Raw genomic sequence first — 25,744 nt, 5'->3', positions numbered from 1 at the left:
TGTTTTTAATGTTTTTTCTTTCTTTCTTTTTTTTTTGCTTGGAATGAGATACTTGAAGCTTGAGAGCTTCTGAACTCACAGATGCAGACAAGGGAGGGCCAGGGATACTCTGGGAATCGGAGAATATGCTGTATTTATTTTATGAAATTAAAAAAAAAAAAAAAAAACCCAGTACAGACAGTTCTAGATTAACTGTTATCTCATGCTAGCTCCTCCTTGAAGGGTTTCAATTACTCAACCCAGGTATTTAATTACACACCCTGAGTACAGAATGTCAGATTTCACTGCAAAAAGTGGTTTACAATCAATTCTCTTCCAGCCCACAGCGGATGGAATACAGGAACTCAAGAAATGACTATATTGGGAGATATTAAAGAGATGATAATATGACTTAGATATTCTAAATATTTGCAATAGCTAAAGGAAACAAAAAGAAATGGTCACTCTGGGATCAAATGTCAGCTTAGGGGTCAAGCCCTACACAACCTGCAGCTCCCTTAATCAGCCCCTTACATCCAGCCTTGTAGCCTTTCTAGACACTCCTGTAGCCCCCTTGATTTTAACCCAACACTTACTGGTCAGTAGTAAATTGTGAGGGCTGCAAGATCTCTAGAGACCAGCAAGGAAGCATCATTTTTCTAAACCTTGCTAACCTCCTATCAACTTTCTTTTCTGTTAAACTCCCTAATCTCCCAACCTATAAAACTGTACTCCTGTCCCGTTTTTTTTTTTTTTTTCAGTAAAAGAGTAAAAAGAACCAACACATGCCAGATTATTTAAAAGGGTGAGAGGCAAGTGCCTTAATTAGTAATGGAATGGAAATTCAAAAGAAGCTAAGAGGTTGAAAGAGTTGGGGCGCCATCTACTGGATCCAACGGAAAAATCATTGTTAAGTAATGGGATATAATTCCCAAATTCAACCCATAACGTTAGTTCAAAGAATCCTGGTTCTTTCTCACAAATACTATGCTGAACTAACCACATCAAGATCCCTGCACAAATCTATTGCTAAGTATTTCAGCTCTCTTACTACTTGAATACATAAAAGAAAGTCTTCATTCTCTGGATCCAGCTTTAAGTGCTCATTCCCTGTTGAGACTGAAGTTCTTGAGGAAGACTGTCCAGTTGTTATCCAACTGTCTTATTATGCCAGCTCTGGGGCTTGATCTCAGGGCCTTGGACTCTCACTTGGCTTTTTCACTTAAGATTCATACTCTACCACTTGACACAGCTCCACTTCCAGAATTTTATTGGTTAACTAAAGATAAGGATTTCAGGGACTTTTCTGTCCCATGGAGGCTGGCTTTGAACCGTGATGCTCAGCCCCCAAGCAGCTAGGATTACAGGTGTAAACCACTGTTACCCAAACCCTCCCTCTTTTTATCACATGAACATATTAATAACTTCACAGATTATTGTGTTCTCCATAAAACCCAGGCCATCTTTTTTAACTTCATTTGCACTTATTTGATGCTTAATGTGTTCATGAGCCATTAAAGAGTGTTTTGTTTGCTTTTGCTTTCCTGGGATCCTGGGTTTTTGTCACTCTGGACCTGCATGTTGTCAAGTGCTCTATCACTTGAGCCATAGAACCACTTCATTTTCTGGTGGTTAATTGGAGATAAGGCTCAAAGATTTTCCTGCCCGGGCTGGCTTTGAACCTTGATCTTCAGATCTTAGCCCTGAATAGCTAGGATTACAAGCATGAGCCACTGGCACTTGGCCCTGGGATCTTTTTCTTCTGTGCCAGGAGTAAATTTCAGTGTGACAACTTAACCATGAGCTTTGTAAGTTCAGGGGCACATCTTGGATGCTTAGTAAACCTGGGTGGGACATTTAATTTACTTACCCTATAGAGTCAAGGCCTAGCTTAAATGTCTGCTAACTGTATTTTTACTGAGCACCAGAACTCCAGAGATCCTAAGTTACAAATGGTCTTATCTTAGTGTAAGGGAAGCTGGCTGGCTCCTGGAATGGAAACGGAATTTTCATCAAGTTAAGAATCATGAGCTCCAAGCTGTTTCTATTCCTTATACTTTAGAATCAAGCCACAGAAAGGTTCAGTAGTAAGTGAGAGCGAGCCAGTCACTGCCATTAGCTGGGAGCTAATGGCCAAATATTCCTCCAATCATGCTATTCTTTACTCAGGGCCTGGGCACCATGCTTGAGCCTTTTTGCTCAGGGCTGGTGCTCTACAACTTGAGACAGCTCCACTTAAGACTTTTTTGATGCTTAATTGGAGGTAAGAGTCTCATAGTATTTCCTGCCTGGGCAGGCTTCAAACTATGATCCTCCACTCTCAAGCTTCTGAGTAGCTAGAATTATAGGTGAGAGCCACTAGTGCCCAGCTCCCCTTTCTTGTGTGTCTCTTCTTGCCTTACCTGTAGAATATACCTTTATTTCTGGAATGGAGATAATATGTTCCCACATTCCCTCTCCCTTTCCTCTACCAGACAACTTCACCCTTTTATTATTCTTATTCATTTTTTTGCCAGTCCTGGGGCTTGAACTCAGGGCCTGGGCACTATCCCTGAGCTCCTTTTGCTCAAGCTAGCACTCTACAACTCTACCACTGAGGACTCAAACCCAGGGCTTCATGTGTGCTCGGCAAGCAGCATACCACTGAGCCACATTCCCAGCCTCAAGCTTTCTTTTCCTTTTCTTTTTTTTTTTTTTTTGGGGGGGGGGGGTGTCCGGCCGTGGGGCCTGAACTCTGGGCCTGGGCGCTGTCCCTCAACTCTTCAGCTCAAGGCTAGCACTCTATCACTTGAGCCACAGTGCCACTTCTGGCTTTTTTTTTTTCTGCTTATGTGGTGCTGAGGAATAGAACCCAGGGCCTCAAGCATGCAAGGCAAGCGCTGTACCACTGATCCACCTTCCCAGCCCCTCCAGCTTTCTTTTAAATGACTCGTTCTGTGGGAAATCTTTGCTGGCCCTTCTAGGCAGAATTGTGTCCCATCACCACCAGCCCCTTTGTATTTTGGACATCTCATCGTGTGCTCCATGAGAGGAGTCCAGCAGAGATGAGTCTGTGCTGCAGCATTAAAAAATGTGTGCACATAATGGGTCACTGTCCGCCCAGAGGAGTACAGGAGGAGCACTGGAGGAGCATCCAACAGCTGCCTCGCACCCACACCACTCCTGCTCACCATTCCTGCCAACCTGCCATGGATTCAGTATGAGTAAGCAGGTGCACGCTTAAGGTGCCTGAAAGCAAAAGCTAATGGCTCTTCTTGAGTACTGCAAAAGAAAAAGAAAAGAATCTTGCCCATGTAATTGTAACCCCTCTGTACACTATTTTCACAATTAAAAAATAAAAAATAGAGAAGTCCTGAGGTCATGTCCCAGTACTAGCGCCTGCATGTGCCTGCACACACACACAAAGCCAAACTATGTAAAGAATACTTGTGAAAAACTCTCAGTTCTACTCAGGAAGTAGAGCTCAGAATGACAGTAGATCATGGCAACTGGGACAAAAGGCTAGTGAAAACCCCATCTTAACACACAAGCTGGGTGTGGTGACACACGGTCCTTTTCAGGCTTTTCTCATAGCTGGGATCACACACACACACACACACACACACACACACACACACACACACACACACACACACACACACACACACACACACACACACACACACACACACACACACACACACACACACACACACACACACACACACACACACCATGGGCACCACTACACCCAGCTATTGCAGACACACACACACACACACACACACGCACGCAGAGCGCATGGGCACCACTACACCCAGCTATTGCAAACACACACACACACAGAGCACAAAGTTAGAAAATGAGAGAAATGGTAGAAAAGGGATATATTTACAAAGCAAAAAAAAAAAACCCAGATTCTAAGTGGAGGAGGAAGGAGGGAGGTAGCAAGTATGAAGAGGCCTTCTTTGGAGCCCAGCCTCACTACCACAGAAACCCTGAGTATGAGCCCAGAGTCAGCTCCTGCCCCAAAGCCCCTGGCCCCTGGCCCAACCCAAGAAGCAATTCCTCAGTCTTCTCGCCAGTCATCCTGTGCCCAGGTAGGCATGGGTGAAACATACTCAAAGTCTGGCCCTTTATAGCGGAGAGCGTGCAGGAACATCACAAGATCTTGGGGCAATGGATCCTGTCGCACGAGCCGGCACTCTGCACACAGTGGGTCTGTCTCTTGATTCAGATCATCATCTGTTTCCGATGCCCTCCCTGGTGGGTCCAGATGCTCAGGGGCTGCCTCAATGACTCCATCTATCTTCTGGGCAGCTGTAGCCACCTTTTCCGAGTTGTCCTTGGCCAGCCCTGAGGAAGGGGCTATGGAGTCTGAGGGTCCTGGGGAGAGGTCACCCTCACAGAGATCAAGCACCTCCAGGCCCTGTTTGGCCTGGTGCTCTGCAACTAGGTCCCGCAGCAGTTCCTCATCGGTCTTGGGAATGTGGCCTCCCCGGCCTCGGGAGGGACCCCAGGCAGATGAATTGTAAATGGGGTCGTTGAGAATGGGGTGGCCCAGGAACTGGAGGTGGACGCGGATCTGGTGGGTTCGGCCTGTGAGGGGCCGGCACCGTACCACACTTGAGTGTCCATTGTAGCTCAGCCTCTGGAACACGGTCTCACAGGGCTTGCCCCGGGGGTCTACGCGGCACACACCCACCTTGTAGGACACCACCAAGATTGGTTCCCGACAGATCACCTCCTCCGCAGCAAACTCTCCTTCCACTCGGCATACATACTCCTTCTCCAGCTACACGAAGAGGGAGAGAGCCAGCACTAAACCTCAACTTGTGAGATCCAAACAACAGCACCAAGGACAGAGAAGATCCAAACCTAGCGCCCCTCTTGATAGTTTTGTAAACCTGAGTAACCACTTTAATTTTTTTTTTCCCCAGTCCTGGGCTTGAATTCAGGGCTTGGGAGCTGTCCCTGAGATGCTTCTTTTGCTCAAGGCTAGCGCTCTACCACTTGAGCCACAGCGCCACTTCCGGCTTTTTCTGTGTATGTAGTGCTGAAGAATCAATCCCAGGGCCTCATGCATGCTAGACGAACACTCTACCACTGAGTCACATTCCCAGCCCCTGAGCAACCACTTTAAATTCCACAAACTCACCAAGAAAACATGAGATGGTTAAACCAGTTACTTCATCGGGTTGCTGTAGGCATTCGGTAAATTAGGCTCTAATGTGTTTGGTTCTAAGTCTGGCTACCCTCCCTGAGTCTCAAGACAAAAATCACCACCAGGAATCTCTTCTAATACAAGCCATCTTTACCCAGCAGGCTCTCCTCAAAAATCTTAAAAACCGGGCTGGGAAGGTGGCTCAGGGGTAAAGCGCTTGCCTTGCATGCATGAGGCCCTGGGTTCCATTCCTCAGCACCACATAAGCAAAAAAAAAAAAAAAAAAAGCCGGAAGTGGCACTGTGGCTCAAGTGGTAGAGCGCTAGCCTTGAGCTGAAGAGCTGATGGACAGTGCCCAGGCCCAGAGTTCAGGCCCCACAACTGGACCCAAAAAAAATTCTTAAAAACCTTTGCCAGGGGCTGGGAAGGTGGCTCAGTGGTAGAGCGCTTGCCTTGCATGCCTGAGGCCCTGGGTTCGATTCCTCAGCACCAAATAAGCAAAAAGAAAAAAGCCAGAAGTGGCGCTGTGGCTCAAGTGGTAGAGCACTAGCCTTGAGCTGAAGAGCTGAGGGACAGCGCCCAGGCCCAGAGTTCAGGCCCCACAACCGGACCCCAAAAAAAAAAAAACCTTTGCCAGCCTGACAGCAATCTAAAGGTTCAAAATAGCAAACAACCAAATGAAGCAATCAATGCCACCACCTCTAATTCTTTTTCCCCACAGTACTGGAGTATAAACTCAGAGTGTCAAGCTTGTTAGGTGGGCACTCTAAGATTCAGCAATGCCTCCAGCCTGTTTTCACATTGGATTTGGAGAAAGGGTCTCACACTTGCCTAGGCTCTCTCACTTGGATGTGATCCACCTACTTTATGCTTCCTATTGTGGCTGGAATGACATCAGCCATTAGCTGAGAAGAGGACTGGCATGTATGTCCAGGTTAGCTTCAAACTGTGATCCTCCAGATCTCCAGTAACTAAGATTACACGCATGTGCCACCAGCAACTGGATCTAAAGAGCTTTGGAAACATACAAGATAATCTGTCTTTGGCATTTTAGGTGTCATCATGAAAGCAGGAAGCCTGTCCACATCAGATCAAGAACTCCGTGAGGCCCTTTTGATACAGAACCCAGGAAGTGGCATGGAAAGGACAAAACCCTGGCTCACCTGCCGGTCCCGAACCTGCTCATGAATCCTCTCAGAGACAACAGCTGTCTTTGCAAACATGAGCACCCCTGAGGTAAGGCGATCGAGCCGGTGCAGCGGGTGCAGCTCCTTCAGCTGGTGCTCCTTGCCTAGGATGAAGATAACCGTGTTGTGTCGGAAGCGACCACAGGGGTGAACGGGAATGGAGGAAGGCTTGTCTACAACCACCACATCTTCGTTCTCAGCTAGCAGGCGAATAGGCTCTGCCGTGACTGGTGGCTCATGCCTGTGCACTGTATTCCGCAAGAAATCATTGTCCTATCAAAAACACAGGTAACCAGTCAGCCATAGGGTCACAACAGCCTGTAACACTCAAGACACCCCCCAGGGTCCCAGTTCCTTAGTGACAGATAGGAGGATCTCCTTACACAGAAAAAGCGGTGATCTCAGCTTATAAAAATACACATACAGGCCGGGCGCTGGTGGCTCACGCCTGTAATCCTAGCTACTCAGGAGGCTGAGATCTGAGGATTGCGGTTCAAAGCCAGCCCGGGCAGGAGAGACCGTGAGACTCCTATCTCCAATAAACCACCAGAAAACCGGAAGTGGCGCTGTAGCTCAAGTGGTAGAGCGCTCGCCTTGAGCTGAAGAGCTGAGGGACAGCACTCAGGCCCAGAGTTCAAGCCCCACGACCGACAAAAAAAAAAAAAAAAAATACACATACAGAGGCTGGGAAGGTGGCTCAGTGGTAGAGTGCTTGCCTAACATGCATGGGGCCCTGGGTTCAATTCCTCAGCACCACATAAACAGAAAAAGCCAGAAGTGGCGCTTTGGCTCAAGTAGTAGAGCAGTTGCCTTGAGTTGAAGAGCTGAGGGACAGCACCCAGGCCCAGAGTTCAAGCCCCATGACGGACAAAAAAAAAAAAAAAGAGGGATGGACCAAACCAATGTTTTTCAGGATGAGAAAGGAGATTATTAAATGCTGACCTCTCAGATGTGGCAGAATTTTAAAAGATGGTCAAGCCAGATGCTAGTGGCTCACACCTGTAACCCTAGCTAAGATCAGGAGGCTAAGATCTGAGGACTGCAGTTTGAAGCCATCCTGGGCAGGGAAATCAAGAAGGGGTCAAACTACTTGACCAGGCAATTCCAGTCTCTATCAGTGACATTCCCAAACTCTTATTACCTATTAGGCTGTATGACAAATAGTTTAAGTAGTCATCACAAGAACACAAGCGTTGGAAGTGGCACTGGTGCCTTACCTGAGAGGTTCACCTGACTCTAGTTTCCTCCTAAGTTAAAATGGGCTTGGTGATACCTACTTCACAAGACTGTCACTTAGACCTGAACATCCAAGTTTAATAAAACGCTTCGCTGTGTACCTGATTACAATAAGAGCTCACTGATGACGGTCCCTATCGGTAGTTGTATGGAAACCTATGATGACAGGTAGAAAGTGAACGGTGCCCTTGTCGCAAGACAGTGCATAAAAGGGACAGGAGAATTAGAAACCAAGAAGCTGTGAGTTGGGATGCCCACAGAGCCTGTCTCCTCACCGAGATGGGAGTGGGGGTGGGGGAAGTTTACTCCAATTGTTCAAGGTGAAAATGAGAACGCTTCTCAACACCAAAATTGCAATCACTAGCGTAGTAGTAGTAGCACCTATACCCTACCAAGTCGGGGGGGGGGGGAGGAGATAACAAAAAAAATCCTTTCCGTGGTCGCTTCTGGTGGACCCCCAGGAACTCCACCTTGAGCACGATGTCCAGGTCCCGTACCGGCTCCTCGTTGAGGTGCAGGCGGCCAGCCCGGATCGCGGCTTCGTAGTAGGCCAGCGGCTGGGCTCGGAACTCGGTGCTGAAGACGTGCTGCAGGCTGCGGCCCACCCAGCGGCCTTTACAGTAGGTCCGGAAGTCAAAGTAATAGGGCCGCACCTTGCGCAGGCCGCCCTCGAAGTAGTAGCTGGTCTCGGCAAAGTGCTCGTCGCCAAAGCTGACCCCCGTCCGCCGCTTCTTCGGGGGCGGCACCACGCGCTCCCCAGCACCGCCCCGCCGCTTCTTGCGCTTGCCCGCGTCGGCGGCCGGGGCCGGGGCTCGCTCGTCCAAGTCCCGGGCCGGCTCCGCCGCCTCACCCGCCGGCTCCGGGTCCCCCGCGTCGCAGCCCGCCACTCCGTTGTGCTGAGTGACAGTCCTCAGCCCGCCTTCGGCCTCCGCTCCCGGGGAGAGCGTTTCCGCCATCAGTTTCCCACAGACGCCCCGCGTCCAGGCAAAGCCGAGGGGCCGCGGGCTCCAGCTCCAGCGCGCGAGAACCGCCAGCCAGGCGCGCGGGCCCCGACGCATCAGTGCGCAGCCGCGTCACGGCGCAGCCCCGCCTCTCCAGGGTCGCGGTCTGATGGCGTCACCAGACAGCAGCCAATCAGCGAGACTTACTGCTAAGGCGGGAATCTGCGGGGGGAAATGAATGAGGATACTGTTGGTGTTCAATGAGTGGAATCTACGGTGAGTGGCGAAGCTTGAGGCCGAGTGCCGCTGAGAGTGACTACAAGTCCTTCGAGTAGGGCGAGCCGACGCTATTTCATAAAAGAAATCTGTGAGAGATCTCTGTGTAAAAGACACCGCCGGAGGGGCTGGGAAGGTGGCTCAGTGGTAGAGCGTTTGCCTCGCATGCATGAGGCCCTGGGTTCAATTCCTCAGCACCATATAAGCAGAAAAGACAGAAGTGGCGCTGTGGTTCAAATGGTAGAGCGCTAGCCTTAAGCTGAGGAGCTGAGGGACAGCGCCCAGACCCAGAGTTCAAGCCCTAGGATTGGCAAAACAAAACAACAACAACAAAAGCAACTTTGAGAAACTCCATCTCCAATTAACCAGCAAAAAAGCTGGTAGTGGAGCTGTGGCCCCCTTTTTTTTGGGGGGGGAAGGACGGGGAAGCTTAGGAACAGCACCCCTTCACCAGCACAAAAAAGAAAAAGAAAACTGCCAAAAAATTCTTTAAAAGAACAATCCTTGAAGGTAATCTATTTAAGACTAAAACACAACAAAAATCCAACAAAAATGAAAATTGCTAATCTAAATATAATAAAAATCATGTTCTTATATATTTCACATAATTATTTTTGTCATGCTGCAGTTCCCAGGACATCAAGCACTCTACCACTAAGCTACTCACCCTAGTCCCATTGTTTACATTCATTTATTGTGTTGGGGTTTGATCAGGTCCTTGACTTTGCTAAGCAGGGCACTATGACTTGAACTGTGCTCCTAGGCCATATTGCAAACTTAAAAGAATGGTGTTACGTCCATCACTGATGGCTCACTCCTGCTGGTACTGGGTGTTGAACACAGAGCCTAGCTTTAGCTTCACCTCCCTTAGCTTTTTCATTCAAGGCTAGCATCCTACCACTTGAGCCACACCTCCACTAACAGTTTTTTGATTAATTGGAGATAAGAGTCTCATGGCCTTTCCTGCCTGGGCAGGCTTTGATCCTCAAAACTCGGATCTCATCTTTCTGAGAACTAGGATTATAGGCATAAGGCATATTCATGATTACCCCAAGCTTGTTCTTTCAGCACAAGTTTCCCAGTATACTACAGATGAACAGTGTTAGAATGATTTGAGGAGCTTTTTTTTTTCTTTTTGCCAGTCCTGGGGCTTGAACTCAAAGACTGGGCACTGTCACTGCGCTTCTTTTGCTCAAAGCTAGCACTTGAGCCACAGCACCACTTTCAGCTTTTCTATTGATGTGGTACTGAGGAATGGAACCCAGGGCTTCGTGTGTGCTAGGCAAGCAGTCTAACACTAAGCCACATTCCCAGCCCTTGAGGAGCTATATGAATGGATGCTGGAATTACCAAGGCCCAGGTGCCTGCCTGATGTCCTTAAAATAAGCTTAAGATAAACCAAATGTCTTGCACTTTGAAGTCACTTTTGTTCCTACCATAACACAAGACTCCATTCTTCTGCCTCAAATTGCAAGGACCTACATGTTGCCAGTGAGGACAATGCTTCTGTTAGTAAGTTGTTTTCTGAAATCTGGATCTGTCTGCCTCTCTTTTTTCACCATGGAACCATTTCTTTTTCTTTCTTTTTTTTTTGGGGGGGGGTCTGGTCGTGGGGCCTGAACTCTGGGCCTTCCAAAATGGGGATACAAATAATACATTTATGCTAGGCACCAGTGGCTCACACCTGTAATCCTAGCTACTAAGGAGGCTGAGATCTGAGGATTGTGGTTCAGAGCCAGCCTGGGCAGGAAAGGCCATGAGACTAATCTCCAATTAACCACCAGAAAACCAGAAGTGGCATTGGGCTCAAGTGGTAGAGCACTAGCCTTGAGCTGAAGAGCTGAGGGACAGCCCCAGGCCCAGAGTTCTAGTCCCATGACCGACAAAACACAGCAAAAATAATTCTTTATATAGTTGAAATTATTTCATCTCTAAAAACTTATAGTGACTCTCTTTTTCTCTGCATGTAAACTTAGACCAAGTTGAAATACATAATTTTATAAAGTAGACTGTGCTTTTAAATTTGACATTCTTTTTGTGTTTTTATTTTTTGCAAATTATTGTTTAACAGATTTAATTACAAGCCTTCAGAATGCCAGAGATAATCAGTCTGCACGAATTACGAACAAAGAAAGGCTACGTATCTTTACACAACCAGGCAGTCTGTATCTTGCAAAAACATCCACCCTGCTTCGAATCTCTCTGAAAGAAGCTGTAGGAAACCAAATTCCCTCTGCATATTCTCATAAGCAGGTACCCATTTGTCTGCAAGGCTAGTAGCGTTTGTAGCAAAAGGAAACTTTTTGTTATTAATTGGGAGCTCCAAATTGTGTATAAAGAATGAACAAATTGCCAGTGTGAATGATTAAAATCAGCCTACAGAAAAAAGAAAAAGAAAGTCTTCAAAACTGGATTTCACTTCCCAAGCCGGGGATCAGTAGGTAAATTGGTTGGAACCCCTAGATCTCAAAAGAAGAGGGAGGGAGGGAGGAAGAGAGGGAGAGAGAGAGGGGAGAGAGGGAGAGAGAGGAAGAGAGAGGAAGACGTTTCCCCGGCAACCCTAATCCCGCCCATTGCTCCTCCCCTTCCCCCGCCCTCTAAGCCCGTCTTCCCCTCACCGACCAATCAGCGCACGTGCTCGTCACGTGGTCGCGCAGTGATTGGAGGACTCCCGGCTCCGTCATCCGGCGACGCCACCCCTCCTGTTTCTTCCTGGCTGCCCGCTCCAGACCTGAGCCGAGCGTTGCGGTGCTGCGTGCGGGGCAGGCCGTTGCGGTAGGTGAGGGGGGGCCCGGGGAGCCCAGCGTTTTGTGATCTCTATTCGAGACGGGCCCCAGAATACCACTGACGGTATCGATGACCAGACTCATCCCGCCTAGCCAGTCCTGGAGTCTGGGGAGACTGAGGCCCGGGGTCCGGACGCCCAGGGGGTGGGGAACGCGGTCCAGAGCAAAGTTTTGGGTCGCGCGTGTTCCGAAGACTTGGGGTGGGGTTCATCCGTGACCCGGGGGGACCTTGCCCTGGCTGGACTCCTGTCGCCCGGGGTTTCTGAGAACTTGTCCTACCTAGGCAGTCTTCCTGATTGCTAACGCCCTTCTCCCACCCCTTCCCACCTGGCCCTGCTGGGGCTGCTGTCTGTGTATCTCTCACACAAGCAGGGTATTCGTACCAAGTCAACAGGAGGATTTTGGATCAGGACACTTGAACAAGCTACCATCAGAGCCTCAGTTTCTCCTCCTCCTTCTGCACCCCTCCCTTTCTTCTCCTTTTATTTTTATTTGTGTGTGTGTGTGTGTGTGTGTGTGTGACAGGTTCCTTACTGTGTAGTCTAGACTGGTGTCGACTCAGCCTCTTTTTTGTTTTTTACAGATTTCATCTGAATACGTATTTATTAGATAAATATTAAAGGTCACATCATCTAGCTTTGCAAGACTAGAAACCACCGTTATGACTCGGTCTCTTGAGTGCTGGGATTACAGGCAGGCATCACCAGGCCCAGCCTCTTTATCTTTATTTTTTTTTATTTTATTGATTTTTGTCAGTCATGGGGCTTGAACTCAGGTCCTGGGCACTGTCCTGCCATTTCTCGCTTTCTGGTGGTTAACTGGAGAGAAGAGTCTCATAACTTACCTGCTCGGGATGGCTTCGAACCACAGTCCTCAGATCTCAGCCTCCTGAGTAGCTAGAACAGACAGGCATGAGCCACTGGCACCCAACTCTTCTTCATCTTTAAATTAATGAAAGTACCTACCTATGTATAGCCAAGCACTAGTAGTTCATGCCTGTAATTGTAGCTCCTAAGCACGGTAAGATCTGAGGATCTGGAGTTTGAAGCCATCTTAGGTAGAAAAGTTTATGAGACTCTTCTCTCCAATTAACAAGTAAAAATCCAGAAGCAGAAATGTAGTTCAAGTGATAGAGCACTAGCCATGGGCAAAAAAGCCAAGCTTGAGCATGTAGAAACCCTGAGTTCAAGCCCCAGTAAGTGCATGTGCGCACACACACACACACACACACACACACACACACACACACACACACACACACACACACATAACATGAGATAAAAGCCCAGCTGATACACTTAATAAGTGCTGTGACATTACACTGTGGCAGACATATTTTACCCAACAGAACTCATACAGTCTTTAAGTGCATAGGACTATACAAGACCTGCTGACTGTCTTCAGAATTTAATTAGGTGAGAGCAGTTGCATTTTGAAAATCTTGAGAGAAAAAGTCAGCTAGTTGTACACAGCAGTAGCCTAGATAATGATTTGTTGTTCTTTTTTTAAATGTCTTTTATAGCACCAAAAGTATAGAGGGGAGGAGAACATACTTTGAATTAAAAGAGCCAACAGGGCTGGGAAGGTGGCTCGGTGGTAAAGCGCTTGCCTCGCATGCTTGAGGCCCTGGGTTCAATTCCTCAGCACCCATAAGCAAAAAAAAAAGCCGGAAGTGGCGCTGTGGCTCAAGTGGTAGAGTGCTAGCCTTGAGCTGAAGAGCTGAGGGGCAGCGCCCAGGCTCAGAGTTCAGGCCCACGAGTGGACTCAAAATAAAACAAAAAATAAAAGAGCTGACAGTTGTATTTCCACATTTTCTTTTTTTTTTTTTTTTTCATTGTGAAAATACCACACAGAGCGCATTTTCCATATAAAAGAAAACTGTCAAGCTGGGCACCGATGGCTAACGCCTGTAATCCTAGCTACTCAGGAGCTGAGATCTGAGGATCACGGTTCGAAGCCAGCCTGGGCAGGAAAGTTCATGAGACTCTTATCTCCAATAAACCACTAGAAAACCAGAAGTGGTGCCGTGGCTCAAGTGGTAGAGTACTCTCCTTGAGCCAAAGAGTGCAGGGACAGCGCCCAGGCCCAGAGTTTAAGCCCCATGACCAACAAGGGGGGCGGGGGGAGGGAGAAAAGCAGGCCTTCCTTGTCAACAGAGTTACAGCATGGTGATGTAAAACAAATAATCCAAGACCCCTGTAAAGAGCCCCCCGATTTATGTCTAGTGAAGTCATTCCCACTTGAGTGAGCACCGTTGCGAGAGAAGCAGGAGGACAAAAAGAAACAAGAGAGGGCAGATTCTGAGTCTTTTTCCTTATTGAGAAACAGCTGTGGTTTTGTCAGGCTCTGGGCCTTCTTTTGCGTCCATTTCTGAGGGCAGTCTTCCATCTTGGTGTGTCCCAGCCACTGAAAGCTGGGCATGGTGCTGGTGCTCACGTCTCATAGCCGCTAAGCAGGAGGCAGAAATAGGAGGATAACAGTCCAGGGTACCCAGGCAGAAATGCAAGCAATGCTATGTGAAAAATGACTAAAGAAAAAAGGGGTGGGGGTATGGCTCAAGTGGTAGAATATCTGCCTAGCAAGCATGAGAACAATTTCCTGAATTATTCAAACCCCAGTAACACACACACAGAAGACTAACAAGCACATGATTGATCTGAAGCCCATTGCAATCCATCTGAAAAATGATTATTAAAAAATACAAGATAGGGCTGAGAAGGTGGCTCAGTGGTAGAGCGCTTGCCTTGCATGCATGAGGCCCTGGGTTCGATTCTTCAGCACCACATAAGCAGAAAAAGCCAGAAGTGGCGCTGTGGCTCAAGTGGTAGAGCGCTCGCCTTGAGCTGAAGAGCTGAGGGACAGTGCCCAGGCCCAGAGTTCAAGCCCCAGGACCAACAAAAAAATAAATAAGATAAAGCCGGGCACCGGTGCCTCATGCCTGTAATACTAGCTACTCAGGAGGCTGAGATCTGAGGATCACAGTTCAAAGCCAGCCCAGGCAGGAAAAGCTGTGAAACTCATCTCCAGTAAACCACCAGAAAACCAGAAGTGGCACTGTGGCTCAAGTGATAGAGCGCTAGTATTGAGCTGAAGAGCTGAAGGATAGAGTCCGGGCCCAAAGTTCAAGCCCCATGTCGGACCAAAAAAAAAAAAAAGATAGAGCCAGGTGCAGTTGATTCACACCTGTAATCCTAGCTACTCAAGAGACTGAGATCTGAGGATCGCAATTAGAAACCAGCATAGGCAGGAAAGTCCAGGAGGCTTTTTTTTTTTTTTTATGGCAGTCCTGGAGCTTGAACTCAGGGCCTGGGCACTGTCCCTGGGCTTCTTTTGCTCAGAGCTAGCACCTACCACTTGAGCCACAGCACCACTTCCAGCTTTTTCTGCTTATGTGTTACTGAGGAATTGAACCTAGAGCTTCATGAATGCTAGGCAAGCACTCTACCACTAAGCCACCTTCCCATCCATGAGACTCTTATTCTCCAATTAATCACAGAAAAAGCTGCAAATGGTGCTGTGGGAAACAAATACGAGATGTAAACTCTTACTTTATCAACCAATTTGTGTGTACTGCCCACTTACATCATCCTGTAACTAAAACCATCTATCTCCAGAATATCTTCACCTTCCCAAATGGGAACACTATATCCATGAACCAGTAACTCTCCTGCCCCCAGTCCCTGCAGACTGTGGTCTCTAGGGAGCTCAGAAAGCACATTCCTACAGAGAGAGAGAGAGAGAGAGAGAGAGAGAGAGAGAGAGAGAGTGTTTTGTTTTGTTTTTTCTGGACTTGTACAGATTGTATTTACAAAGACCACTGGAGTGCAGAGCCAGGAAAGGAACCCAATTACCATTGTCCCCCTATAACATGAGTCTGACTGTGTGTGTGTGTGCATGTGTGCATGCGTGCGCACGTGCCAATCCTAAGGCTCAGAGCTCAAAACTCAAGGCCTAGGCTCTATCCCTGAGCTGCTGCTTTTTTTTTTTTTTTTCTTCACATCCTGGGGCTTGAACAGAGTCTGGGTTCAAGGTTAGTGCTCTACCACTTGAGCCACAGCTCCACTTCCCACTTGTTGGTGGTTAATTGGAGATGATATTCTCATGGACTTTCCTGCCCCCGATGACTTTGAACCATGATCCTCACACCTTGGCCTCCTGAGAAACTAGGATTACAGGCATCCAGCTAAAAGAAACTTTCAAAAGCCTGTTTTCCTTTTCTTCAATGGACAAACAAATATGAGTAGCACACACTTACTCTGATGTCCTCAGCGCTGGTCCCTACTGACTTGAACTTGTGTTTTCCAGCTAGATTCCAAATGAAAATGTTTGAGAATGTAGACTCTCATGCAGCCTCAAGATCTAGCCGGGATCTCTGGGCTGAGATCTGTTCCTGTCTGCCAGATCCTGCACAGGACGATGTGGCCAGCAATGCCTTCTCTGACTCCTTTGTGGATTCCTGTCCTACAGGGGAAGGAGGCAGGGAGACTGCCCAGCCAGCTACAAAGCCCTGGGCTCCCCTGCAGGACTCAGAAGTGTATTTAGCATCTCTAGGTAAGTTAGATAGCCTGCATTCTTATTTTTATTTTCTCCTCTTTCCCCCCCCCCCACTTTTTTTTGTCAGTCCTGGGGCTTGAACTCAGGACCTGGGCCGTGTCCCTGAGCTTCTTTTGCTCCAGGCTAACACGCTACCACTTGAGGCACAGCACCACTTCCGGCTTTTTCTCTTTATGTGGTACAGAAGAATGGAACCCAGGGCTTCATGCATGCTCTGCAACACTCTACCACTAAGCCACATTCCCAGCCCACATGTAGAGATCTTTTTTTTTTTTTTTTTTTTTTTTTTTTTTTTTTGTCGGTCGTGGGGCTTGAACTCTGGGCCTGGGCGCTGTCCCTCAGCTCTTCAGCTCAAGGAGAGCGCTCTACCACTTGAGCTACAGCGCCACTTCCGGTTTTCTGGTGGTTTATTGGAGATAGGAGTCTCACAGTTTCTCCTGCCCGGGCTGGCTTTGAACCGCAATCCTCAGATCTCAGCCTCCTGAGTAGCTAGGATTACAGGCGTGAGCCACCAGCGCCCGGCAGATGTAGAGATCTTAAAGGTCTCTTACTATTGAGTTCTTCTTGAGCCAGGTTTCGATGTCAGTTCAGTTATGAACCATGGATCGCTCATCATGTTCTATAATTCTTTCTCACGAGGTTTGCAAAGCACTTCATGTCACTGTAACAAGAAGAAGAAGCATTGACTCTTTAGAGACATTATTCTCAAGGAGGTGGGAAAATAAAGATGATAGTATACACATGTCAAGCCAGGGAAAACAAGCATTCCTTAGAGAGCTACCTGCTGGGCATCTTTGATTTCAAAGGAAACATGCCATTGATTTATTTATGAGAACCTATGACTCTTCCTTTTTCTGAGGCTAAACATTTATCCCATACAATACAGGATGAGGATATTTTGAAGAAAAAAAAAAGTATGTTCCATTTCCTTTTGTTTGCCCTTAAAAAAAATGGGTTCTTGAGCCGAGTGCCGGAGGTTCATGCCTATAATCCTAGCTACTCAGGAGGCTGAGATCTAAGGATTGTGGTTCAAAGCCAGCTGGGGCAAGAAAGTCTGTGAGAGTCTTATCTCCAATTAACCTCCAGAAAACCAGAAGTGACACTGTGGCTCAAGTGGTAGAACGCTTGCCTTGAGCAGAAGAGCTGAGGGACAGCACCCAGGCCCAGAGTTCAAACCCCATGACCAAAAAAAAAAAGGGCTCCCTGTCTGAAGAATATCAGTTGCCCATACTTATAATCCTAGCTACTAAGAAGGCTGAGAACTGAGGATTGTGGTTTGAAGCCAGTCCAAGAAGGAAAGTCTGCAAAATGTTATCTCCAGTTAACTATCAAAAAGCCAGAAGTAGAGCTTTGGCTTATGTGGTAGAGCTTCAGCTTTAAGCAAAAATGCTCAGGGACAATGCCCAGACCCTGAGTTCAAGCCCCAGGACCAGCACAAAAAAAGGGTTTGGGTCTTTTAAGACTGTAGTATGGCTCAAGTAGTAAAATATTTGCCTACCAAGCATAAAGTCCTGATTTCAAACCCCAATATCACACACACACACACACACACACACACACACACACACACACACACACACACACACACACACACACACACACACACACACACACACACACACACACACACACACACACACACAAAATTCAGGGCAATGTGGATGTACACAGCAGAAAGAGAATTCCTAGGTTGTTACTTTGCATTTTAGCTAACACTTTTATTTCATATTCCCTTGTTTACTAAGCTCCATTTTTGTTTGTTTTTCAGTCAGTTATAGGGCTTGAACTCAGGGCTTGGGTGCTATCACTGAGCTCTTTTGCTCAAGGCTAGCACTCTACCACTTTGAGCCACATCACCACTTCCAGTTTTCTGGTGGTTTATTGGAGATAAGAATCTCACAGACAGGCCGGGCACTGGTGGCTCACGCCTGTAATCCTAGCTACTCAGGAGGCTGAGATCTGAGGATCTCGGTTCAAAGTCAGCCCGGGCAGGAGAGACCGTGAGACTCCTATCTCCAATAAACCACCAGAAAACCGGAAGTGGCGCTGTAGCTCAAGTGGTAGAGCGCTCGCCTTGAGCTGAAGAGCTGAGGGACAGCGCCCAGGCCCAGAGTTCAAGCCCCACGACCGTCAAAAAAAAAAAAAAAAAAAGAATCTCACAGACTTTCATACCTGGGCTGGCTTTGAACTGCAATCCTCAGATCTCAGCTTCCTGAATAGCTAGGTTTACAGGCATGAGCCACCAGTGTCCAGCACTAAGTTCTATTTCTATTCCTGCTAGAGAAGAAACTGAGGAAAATCAAAGGTTTGAATGAAGAAGTGACTTCCAAAGACATGCTTCGAACCTTGGCCCAAGCCAAAAAGGAGTGCTGGGATCGATTCCTCCAGGAGAAGCTGGCATCAGAGTTCTTCGCAGATGGCCTGGATTCTGATGAGAGGTAATTGATTCCCCACCTACTTCCTGGTGACAGTCTATTTCTTTCTTTCCTTTTTTTTCTTTCTTTTTTTTTTTGGTGCTGGTCCTGGGGCTTGAACTCAGAACCTGGGCATTGTACTTGAACCTTTCGCTCAAAGCTAGCACTCTTACCACTTTGAGACACAGCTCAACTTCTGATTTGGGGGTGGTTAATTGGAGATAAGAGTCCTGCCTGAGCTGGCTTCAACCCACTATCTTCTGATCTCAGCCTCTAGGATTACAGGTGTGAGCCACAGGTGCCAGCTTGTTTTAGTGTTCTTTCCAAGGTTTAAGATCCTTAGGATTGGGGGTGGGAGAGTGGGACCATGAATCTGCCAGTCACCCTTTCCTACTCTCTACACAGGCAAGCAAAAAGAGCCATTCCTTGGTGGGAACATTTGGTGCTTAGATGCTTCTGTTTTGAGGACTTCCTGTGGAAACAGAATAAGCAACCCCACTGCACACATACACACCAAAAGCCACTGCATTCCAATAACTAAGTGCTATCTATCATTGCACCACAGACCACCTTGGGTCTGAGACATTTAAAGCTGCTCAGGTTTCTGCCTCGCTAATCACTTGGCATCTATTTGAGAGTTTCTTGACAGTCTCTCTCTCCTCATCTTCAGCTGTGAGGGAGAAAAAAGACTAAGAAATCAGGCCTCCAGCTATTCACATCAAGCCTTGAGAGGCTGTGCGTTTGCAGGGTGCCCGCCAGGGGGTAAATTATGCCTGGGAGTTGCCAAGACACACAGCTGTCAGAGGATGCCGCACTTCCCGCATTAGCAGCAAAAGAAAACTCGCCAGAGACTGGAGATGGGCAGGAAGGCAGCACTGTCGCTGTCATTTAACTAATGAATGGAGATCCGATCCAGCTACCCTTCCCTTCTGCTCTCTCCTAGCACCTTGGAACATTTCAAGAGGTGGCTGCAGCCAGATAAAGTGGCCATCAGCACCGAGGAGGTGCAGTATCTCATCCCTCCCGAGTCCCAGGCGGAGAAGCCAGCCGCCGGCGAAGACAAGCCACCAGCAGCAGAACAGTAAACGACACAGCCCGGCCAGCGCAGCTGTCTGGGGTCCAGAAGGAAAGGAGGAGAGTTGGTGGCAGCGGCAGCAGCAAGGAGAAATCCTGGGAGGGAAAGAGCTCAAACTTCCACCCCACAAAGCTGCCCATTCCCTAAGGACTTGTTCAGAGCCGGCCGGCGCAGCTGTCTCGATGGCTGCACAGACCGACTGACCCAGTGTCTGCCGGCTCCAGATCCTGTTCTCTGTTTAGTGCCACAGCCCGCCGGCCTGAGCACAAGGGGTAGACGGGCGCCAGGGATCTGATGGAGAACAGAGTTGATGGTGCCTGGAGACACAGAGGACTGTATCTAAGCTCAATGAGCCAGACTCTTTCCTTGCCTCTTGTGGGCGTTCATGCCCGGGTCCCAGGCATTTCCTTGCTAAATTGTCCATCGTGAGTGAGGCCAAGGGAAGTAAAATGAGCCTCCCTGAGCCCCAGCCTGTGTGCAGCCTCCCTGACGGATGCATAGTGAGGAGAGGCTGTGGGAAGGTGGGGTTTTCCCTTGGTCTGGTTTGTTCCCTGCGGAGAAAATGGGTGAAAGAAGGGTGAAAATGTAGGTGTTTGAATCTCTGCAGATATTTTTTATTTCATGCATGGCTTCTCCCCCACCCAGCCTTCCCCCCTGGATCACATTAGACTGGTAAACATGGTTCCCAACGGCACCATACTTGTTCCGTCCCCCAGCTTTCCCGGCTGAAGCTGCACTTTCTTCTTGTTTATTGCATTCTTGTTCAAATAAACATTTAAACTATGTGTTGTCTCTATAAAAACTTTTCTTTCCAGGTGCCAGTGACTGACACCTGTCATCCTAGCTACCCAAGAGGCTGAGATCTGAGGATCAGGGTTCAAAGTCAACCTGGACAGGAAAGTCCGTGAGACTCTTATCTCCAATTTAACCACCAGAAAACCGGAAGTGGAGCTATGTTTCAAAATGATAGGGCACTAGCCTTGAGCACAAAAGCTCAGGGATAGTTCACAGGTCCTTGAGTTCAAGCCCCACCACCAAAAAACTTAAAAGGAAAAAAAATGGCATTGGCTCCCAGAGCTTATTTGTTTGTATAGATTGATCTGGACTATGGAAAACGATTGAATCTGAAGCCAAACCTCTTGGTGCTGTCTTGGTCCTGAGCCTTACTGTGTAGTCATAAGTAAATCAGATGACCATTTTTTATTCCACATCCCTATCAGTAATTGGCCCAACCATAGGAACAAATTGTCCGAAATGCTGATCTGTTTCCTTTGACCCTGAAGACTCAAAAGCTCCAGTTAGCACTTCCTCAAAGCAGTGAAATGAGTGGGCGCCAGTGGCTCACACCTGTAATCTTAGCTACTCAGGAAGCTGGGATCCTCAGATCTCAGCTGACTGAGACAGACTGGACAGAAAAGTCTGAGACTCTTCAGCGAATATTCAAAAGGCCAGAAGTGGAGCTGTGGTGCAAATAGAACAGCAGTCTTGAGTGAAAACGCTAAGGAACAGCTCCCAGGTCCTGAGTTCAAGCCCCAGTAACAGCACACACACACACACACACACACACACACACACACACACACACACACACACACACACACACACACACACACACACACACACACACACACACACACACACACACACACACACACACACACACACACACACGCAGTGAAATGTCTAAGCTGGGAGAGCTTTATCACTCTTTGATTTTCTTTTTTTTTTTTTTTTTGGTCAGTGGTGGGGCTTGAACTCAGGGCCTGGGCACTGTCCCTGAGCTCTCTTGCTCAAGGTTAGCACTTAACCACTTTGAGGCCACAGCACCACTTCCAGTTTTCAGGTGGTTAACTGGAGGTGACAGTCTCAATGACTTTCCTGCCCGGCTGGGGTTGGCTTTGAACCACCGTCCTCAGATCTCAGCCTCCTGAGTAGCTAGGATGACAGGCTGGAGCCACGGGCGCAGGGCCTTACCCTTCACTTTCATCCTTGCCAGTGAAACAGACAAAGTTAGAGCCCATATTTAGTGCTAAGCCACAGAACCAGTAAAGTGTAATTAGCAACAGAAGCAGAGCAGTGCTGACCGGCTGTACCCCAGGGAGCCTGGGTTGGAGCCAGGGCCATAAGCTAGCGGCCTGCCCCTGCTCTTCCTGGCACATGCACTCATCACTCAGTGCTTGGCAAGGTCAGGGCAGGAATGACACAGCATCTACCATCTAACAGCTCCAGAAATAGGGTCCGCACGTGGGCACAGCGGGTCAACAGACCTCCCCCCAGCTGCTGCCAAGCGTGCCCCTCCCTGGAAAGGCCTGGCTACCAGGATGATTGCTGGAGGCCAGAAGATATCCTGGATCCCCACCCCCACCCCAGCCACAGGAAACAGCTAAGACTCCCTTAAAACTTCAAAACTAAACCTGGCGCTGGTGGCTCACACCTGTCATCCTAGCTACTCAGGAGGCTGAGATCTGAGGATCACGGTTCAAAGCCAGCCCGGGCAGGAGAGACTGTGAGACTCCTATCTCCAATAAACCACCAGAAAACAGGAAGTGGCGCTGTGGCTCAAGCAGTAGAGCTGAGGGGCAGCCCCCAGGCCCAGAGTTCAAGCCCCAAGATTTGACAAAAAGAAAAAAAGAGAAGAGACAGCTGGCCAGGCAGTTAGCACCAAATAAGAATGTGGGGTGAGGGGGATGCAGGGAGGGAAGGAGGAAGAGAGATGTTCAGAAATTCTGACCAATTGAGCCAGGAAGGAGCCGGCTAAGAATCCTGTTTCCAGCTTTTGGACTGCCATGATTCTCTCTCTCTCCTTCCCTCCCTCCCCTTCCACCCTCCAACCTCTTTCGGTTTTTTTTTTGTCAGTCATGGGGCTTGAACTCTGGGCCTGGGCTCTGTCCCTCAGCTCTTCAGCTCAAGGCGAGCGCTCTACCACTTGAGCCACAGTTTTCTGGTGGTTGGAGATAAGAGTCTCACAGACTTTTCTGTCCGGGCTGGCTTTGAACCTTGAACCTCAGATCTCAGCCTCCTGAGTAGCTAGGATGACAGGCGTGAGCCTTGCAGACCAGGCTTCTTCCCTCCTTTTATGTTAATTTCCTCTAGGGGCCTCCTTTCTCTTCTGTTCCCATTCATTATTCCTGTTAGTCCTGTCCTCATTTAGCAAAGCTGGAGAAACAGAAAGGGAGAAGAGCGCTTCGCCTGACATGGGGGGGGGGGGGGCGGCAGAGAGGGGAAATCGTTTTTTTCTTTTTCCTTTGTCACCATTCCTTCTCTGCTCCAATGCCCATTCCATGCCCTGCAGAAGATGACGCTGAGAGTAAGGAACGTAGGATGACTTTGGGGTGAAGTGGAATCAAGGGCCTCCCTAGGGCAAAGAGGAGGCGCGTGCGTGCACAGGTGCGTGTGTGCACATGCATGTGTGTGCGCAGGACGCAGCTTCCCTCACCCCTCTTTGCTTTCTGCCTCTTCTGGCTGCCTCCCTGCTCCCCTGTCTGTCACTCTTTCACTCTGGGCTTCTGTCTTCAGCATGTGGGGTTCTCGGGGCCTTCGTTTGTCTCGTTCTCGTCTGTCTCAGGCTGTGTTGGATTTCATGCATCCTTCACTTGGGCGTGGCCCTCGGGCTGTCACTTTCTTGGGTGTTCTCTGTGCCTCCAGGAGGCTCAGCTCCCCTTGGCTGTGTCAGTAGATCTGTTCTTCTGTCTGTCTGTCTGTCTGTCTTGTCTGTCTGTTGCCTGTCTTGTATTCCCAGAGCTCCTGTGAACTGCAGAGTCCCTAGCAGAATGGGCTTTTTTTTTTTTCTCCTGAGAATGGAGTCTGGGACCCAATGTGCTGAATTTAGGTGGCAAAGGACATGGCAGCCCAGCTGTTGTCATGGTGACAGCAGGGCGGGGCCAGGCTGGGGATGAGCTCAAGCCAGAAGGCCTGACCTTTCCCTGGGTGTAGGGGCTTGAGCAGGACCTAGGGGAAAATAACAAGGGCTTTCTTCTGGCAGGACTTTCTCCGGGTTTCTGGGCTGGACTGAGGGAAAAGAGAAGGAGGAGGGAGGGGAGAGAGAGGGATGGAGGAAGAGAGAAATGGACAAGTTGTAAGAATGAAGAGGAAAAACAATAGGTTGTTTCTTAGCCACCTCGGAAAACACAGGAAGAAGGGAAGGAGTGAAGGCATGCACACGCATGCTCATACACATGCTCCCACACGCACACACGTGCACCCATGCCCAGGGTCTTACCACACATACCTACAGTGAACCACTGCTGGACGCCACAGGGCACCTTGCCAGCCGCTGGGGCAGAGTCCCATCCCCCACACCTTCAGATCCACATCACATTTTCCAGCTTGCCAAAGCTTTTGTTGCTCTAAGGAAAACACAGTTGTTGTTTTGTTTTGTTTTGTTTTTAAAAGCACATGATTCTTTTGAAAATATTAGTAATTGCTGGCGCCCCCTGGTGGCTCACACCTGTAGTCTGAGCTATTCTGGAGGCTAAGATCTGAGGATCATGGTTCAAAGCCAGCTTGGGCAGGAAAGTCCGTAAGACTCTTATCTCCAATAAACAAAAAAAAAAAAAAAAAGAAAAAAGAAAAAAGAAAAAGCTAGAAGTACAGCTGTTGCTCAAGTGGTAATAGACAAACCTTGAGCAGAAAGCTCAAGAACCAGGCCCTAAGTTCAAGCCCCAGGACTGGCGCACAAAACAAAATCCTAGCACTTGGGAGGCTGAGGCAGGAGGATTGAGAGTTTAGGCCACAGGCTACATGAAGTTTAAAAAAAAGAAAGAAAGAAGAACCAGCTAGGCATAGTGAAGTCATTCCTGTAGCACTGGGGAAACGGAGCTCGACAGGACAAGGCACAGGCCAAAAGTTCATAATACCCATCTCAACTAATCAAAGCTGGTCAGTGACACATGCCTATGATCTTAAGCTGTGTACGAAGTATAAATAGTAGGCTCAAGTTCCAGCCCAGCCCAGGCATAAACTCAAGACCCTATTCAAAGAAGCAGTCTAAACCTCAGAGCAGCCGGCATTGATTTCAACACAGTCCCTGAATTACTGAAGGATCTTTTTTTGGTTGTTCTGTTTTGTTTTTGGCCAGGCCTGAACCTTGAACTCTGGGCCTGAGAGCTGTCCCTGAGCTCCTTTTTGCTCAAGGCTAGCGCTCTACCGCTTGAACCGCAGCGCCACTTCCTGGTTTTTCTGTGATTAGAAATAAGTGTCTCACAGACTTTCCTGCCTGGGCTGGCTTTGAGCCACGATCCTCTGTCAGACCTCAGCCCCCTGAGTAGCTGGGATTACAGGAGTGAGCCACTGGTGCCGGCTGTAGGGTTAGTCTTTTATGAGATTTTTTTCTTCTTCTTCCTCCTTTTTTTCTTGTTCAGGCTCCTCCCTGGGCCACAGGTGGACAGGCAAACCAACCCTTCATCTCCCCTAAGGTGCTACTTCTCTGCCAGGGGATGGGAAGTGAAGTTGCATCCGGTGCTCAGGTCTCTCTTTTTTAGTTCTTCCTAGACTCATATCTTTTCTGGCAAATTTTCCACTCCAAGCCTCAATCCAAACGTTTACTGCCCAAGAGAAGCTTTCCTCGATTTACCTCCCCGGGCAACTCTGTATTCCCCACGGAACCTTCTGTCTGATTTCCACACCTGCCACGCCCTCGCAGGATGAGCATCTTGGGAGATGTGGGGTGTGGCTCTCTCTACAGCTCTGCAGGGGAGTAGGGGTGGGGGGAGGGGTGGGGGTGGGCATAGCTGTGTCCCCCCCCCCCCCCCCCCCCCCCGTCGCTGCCTCCACCCTTCAGCCCCATCCACGCTAATCACAAGTCAGGAGACTCCTCACCTCTGAGCAAAACCAGAAGTGGCACTGCAGCTCAACTGGTAGAGCACTAGGCCTTGAGCGAAAGAACTCAGGGACAGCGCCCAGGCCCTGAATTCAAGCCCCAGACTGGCAACACAAAAACCAAACACAAAACAAAACACCTCTCTACCCATCTGGGACAAGGGGTGGTGCAGCCATGGTAGGCACAGACTTCAACAACGTCTCCTGTGTTTGTGCCCTCATCATAGGGCTTAGCCGGGCGCTGAGGTGGCTCACGCCTGTAATCCTAGCTACTCAGGAGGCTGAGATCTGAGGATCGCGGTTTCAAAGCCAGTCCCGGGCAAGAAAGACCGTGAG

At 48.6% G+C, this 25,744-nt stretch overlaps 2 protein-coding genes across 4 annotated transcripts; one reads left to right on the top strand and one right to left on the bottom strand.

Moving 5' to 3' along the window:
• Positions 1-3,828: 3,828 nt before the first annotated feature.
• Positions 3,829-8,569, bottom strand: Rpusd2 (RNA pseudouridine synthase domain containing 2). 2 transcript variants are annotated; one of them, XM_070005802.1, is made up of 3 exons: positions 8,016-8,569; positions 6,286-6,582; positions 3,829-4,753 (listed from the first exon to the last, which is right to left on the bottom strand). In XM_070005802.1, the coding sequence occupies exons 1-3, from the start codon at positions 8,499-8,501 to the stop codon at positions 4,028-4,030; spliced, it is 1,509 nt and encodes a 502-aa protein (XP_069861903.1). In that variant the 5' UTR covers positions 8,502-8,569; the 3' UTR covers positions 3,829-4,027. The 2 variants fall into 2 exon arrangements, with proteins under 2 accessions (XP_069861903.1, XP_069861904.1); XM_070005803.1 differs by having other exon boundaries at positions 8,043-8,569.
• A 2,887-nt stretch (positions 8,570-11,456) lies between these two features.
• On the top strand, positions 11,457-20,376 carry Ccdc32 (coiled-coil domain containing 32). Of its 2 annotated transcripts, none has more exons than XM_070005800.1 (4): positions 11,457-11,537; positions 15,854-16,099; positions 18,384-18,540; positions 19,460-20,376. In XM_070005800.1, exons 2-4 carry the CDS (start codon positions 15,865-15,867, stop codon positions 19,599-19,601), a joined length of 534 nt encoding a protein of 177 aa, XP_069861901.1. In that variant the 5' UTR covers positions 11,457-11,537; positions 15,854-15,864; the 3' UTR covers positions 19,602-20,376. The 2 variants fall into 2 exon arrangements, with proteins under 2 accessions (XP_069861901.1, XP_069861902.1); XM_070005801.1 differs by having other exon boundaries at positions 11,474-11,537; positions 15,858-16,099.
• Positions 20,377-25,744: the final 5,368 nt, after the last annotated feature.

The sequence above is a fragment of the Dipodomys merriami genome, unplaced genomic scaffold (assembly GCF_024711535.1).
Source record: "Dipodomys merriami isolate MVZ:Mamm:240054 unplaced genomic scaffold, mDipMer1.0.p SCAF_69, whole genome shotgun sequence".
Taxonomy (NCBI): Eukaryota; Metazoa; Chordata; class Mammalia; order Rodentia; family Heteromyidae; genus Dipodomys; species Dipodomys merriami.
This window is presented reverse-complemented; position numbering and strand designations above follow the sequence as displayed.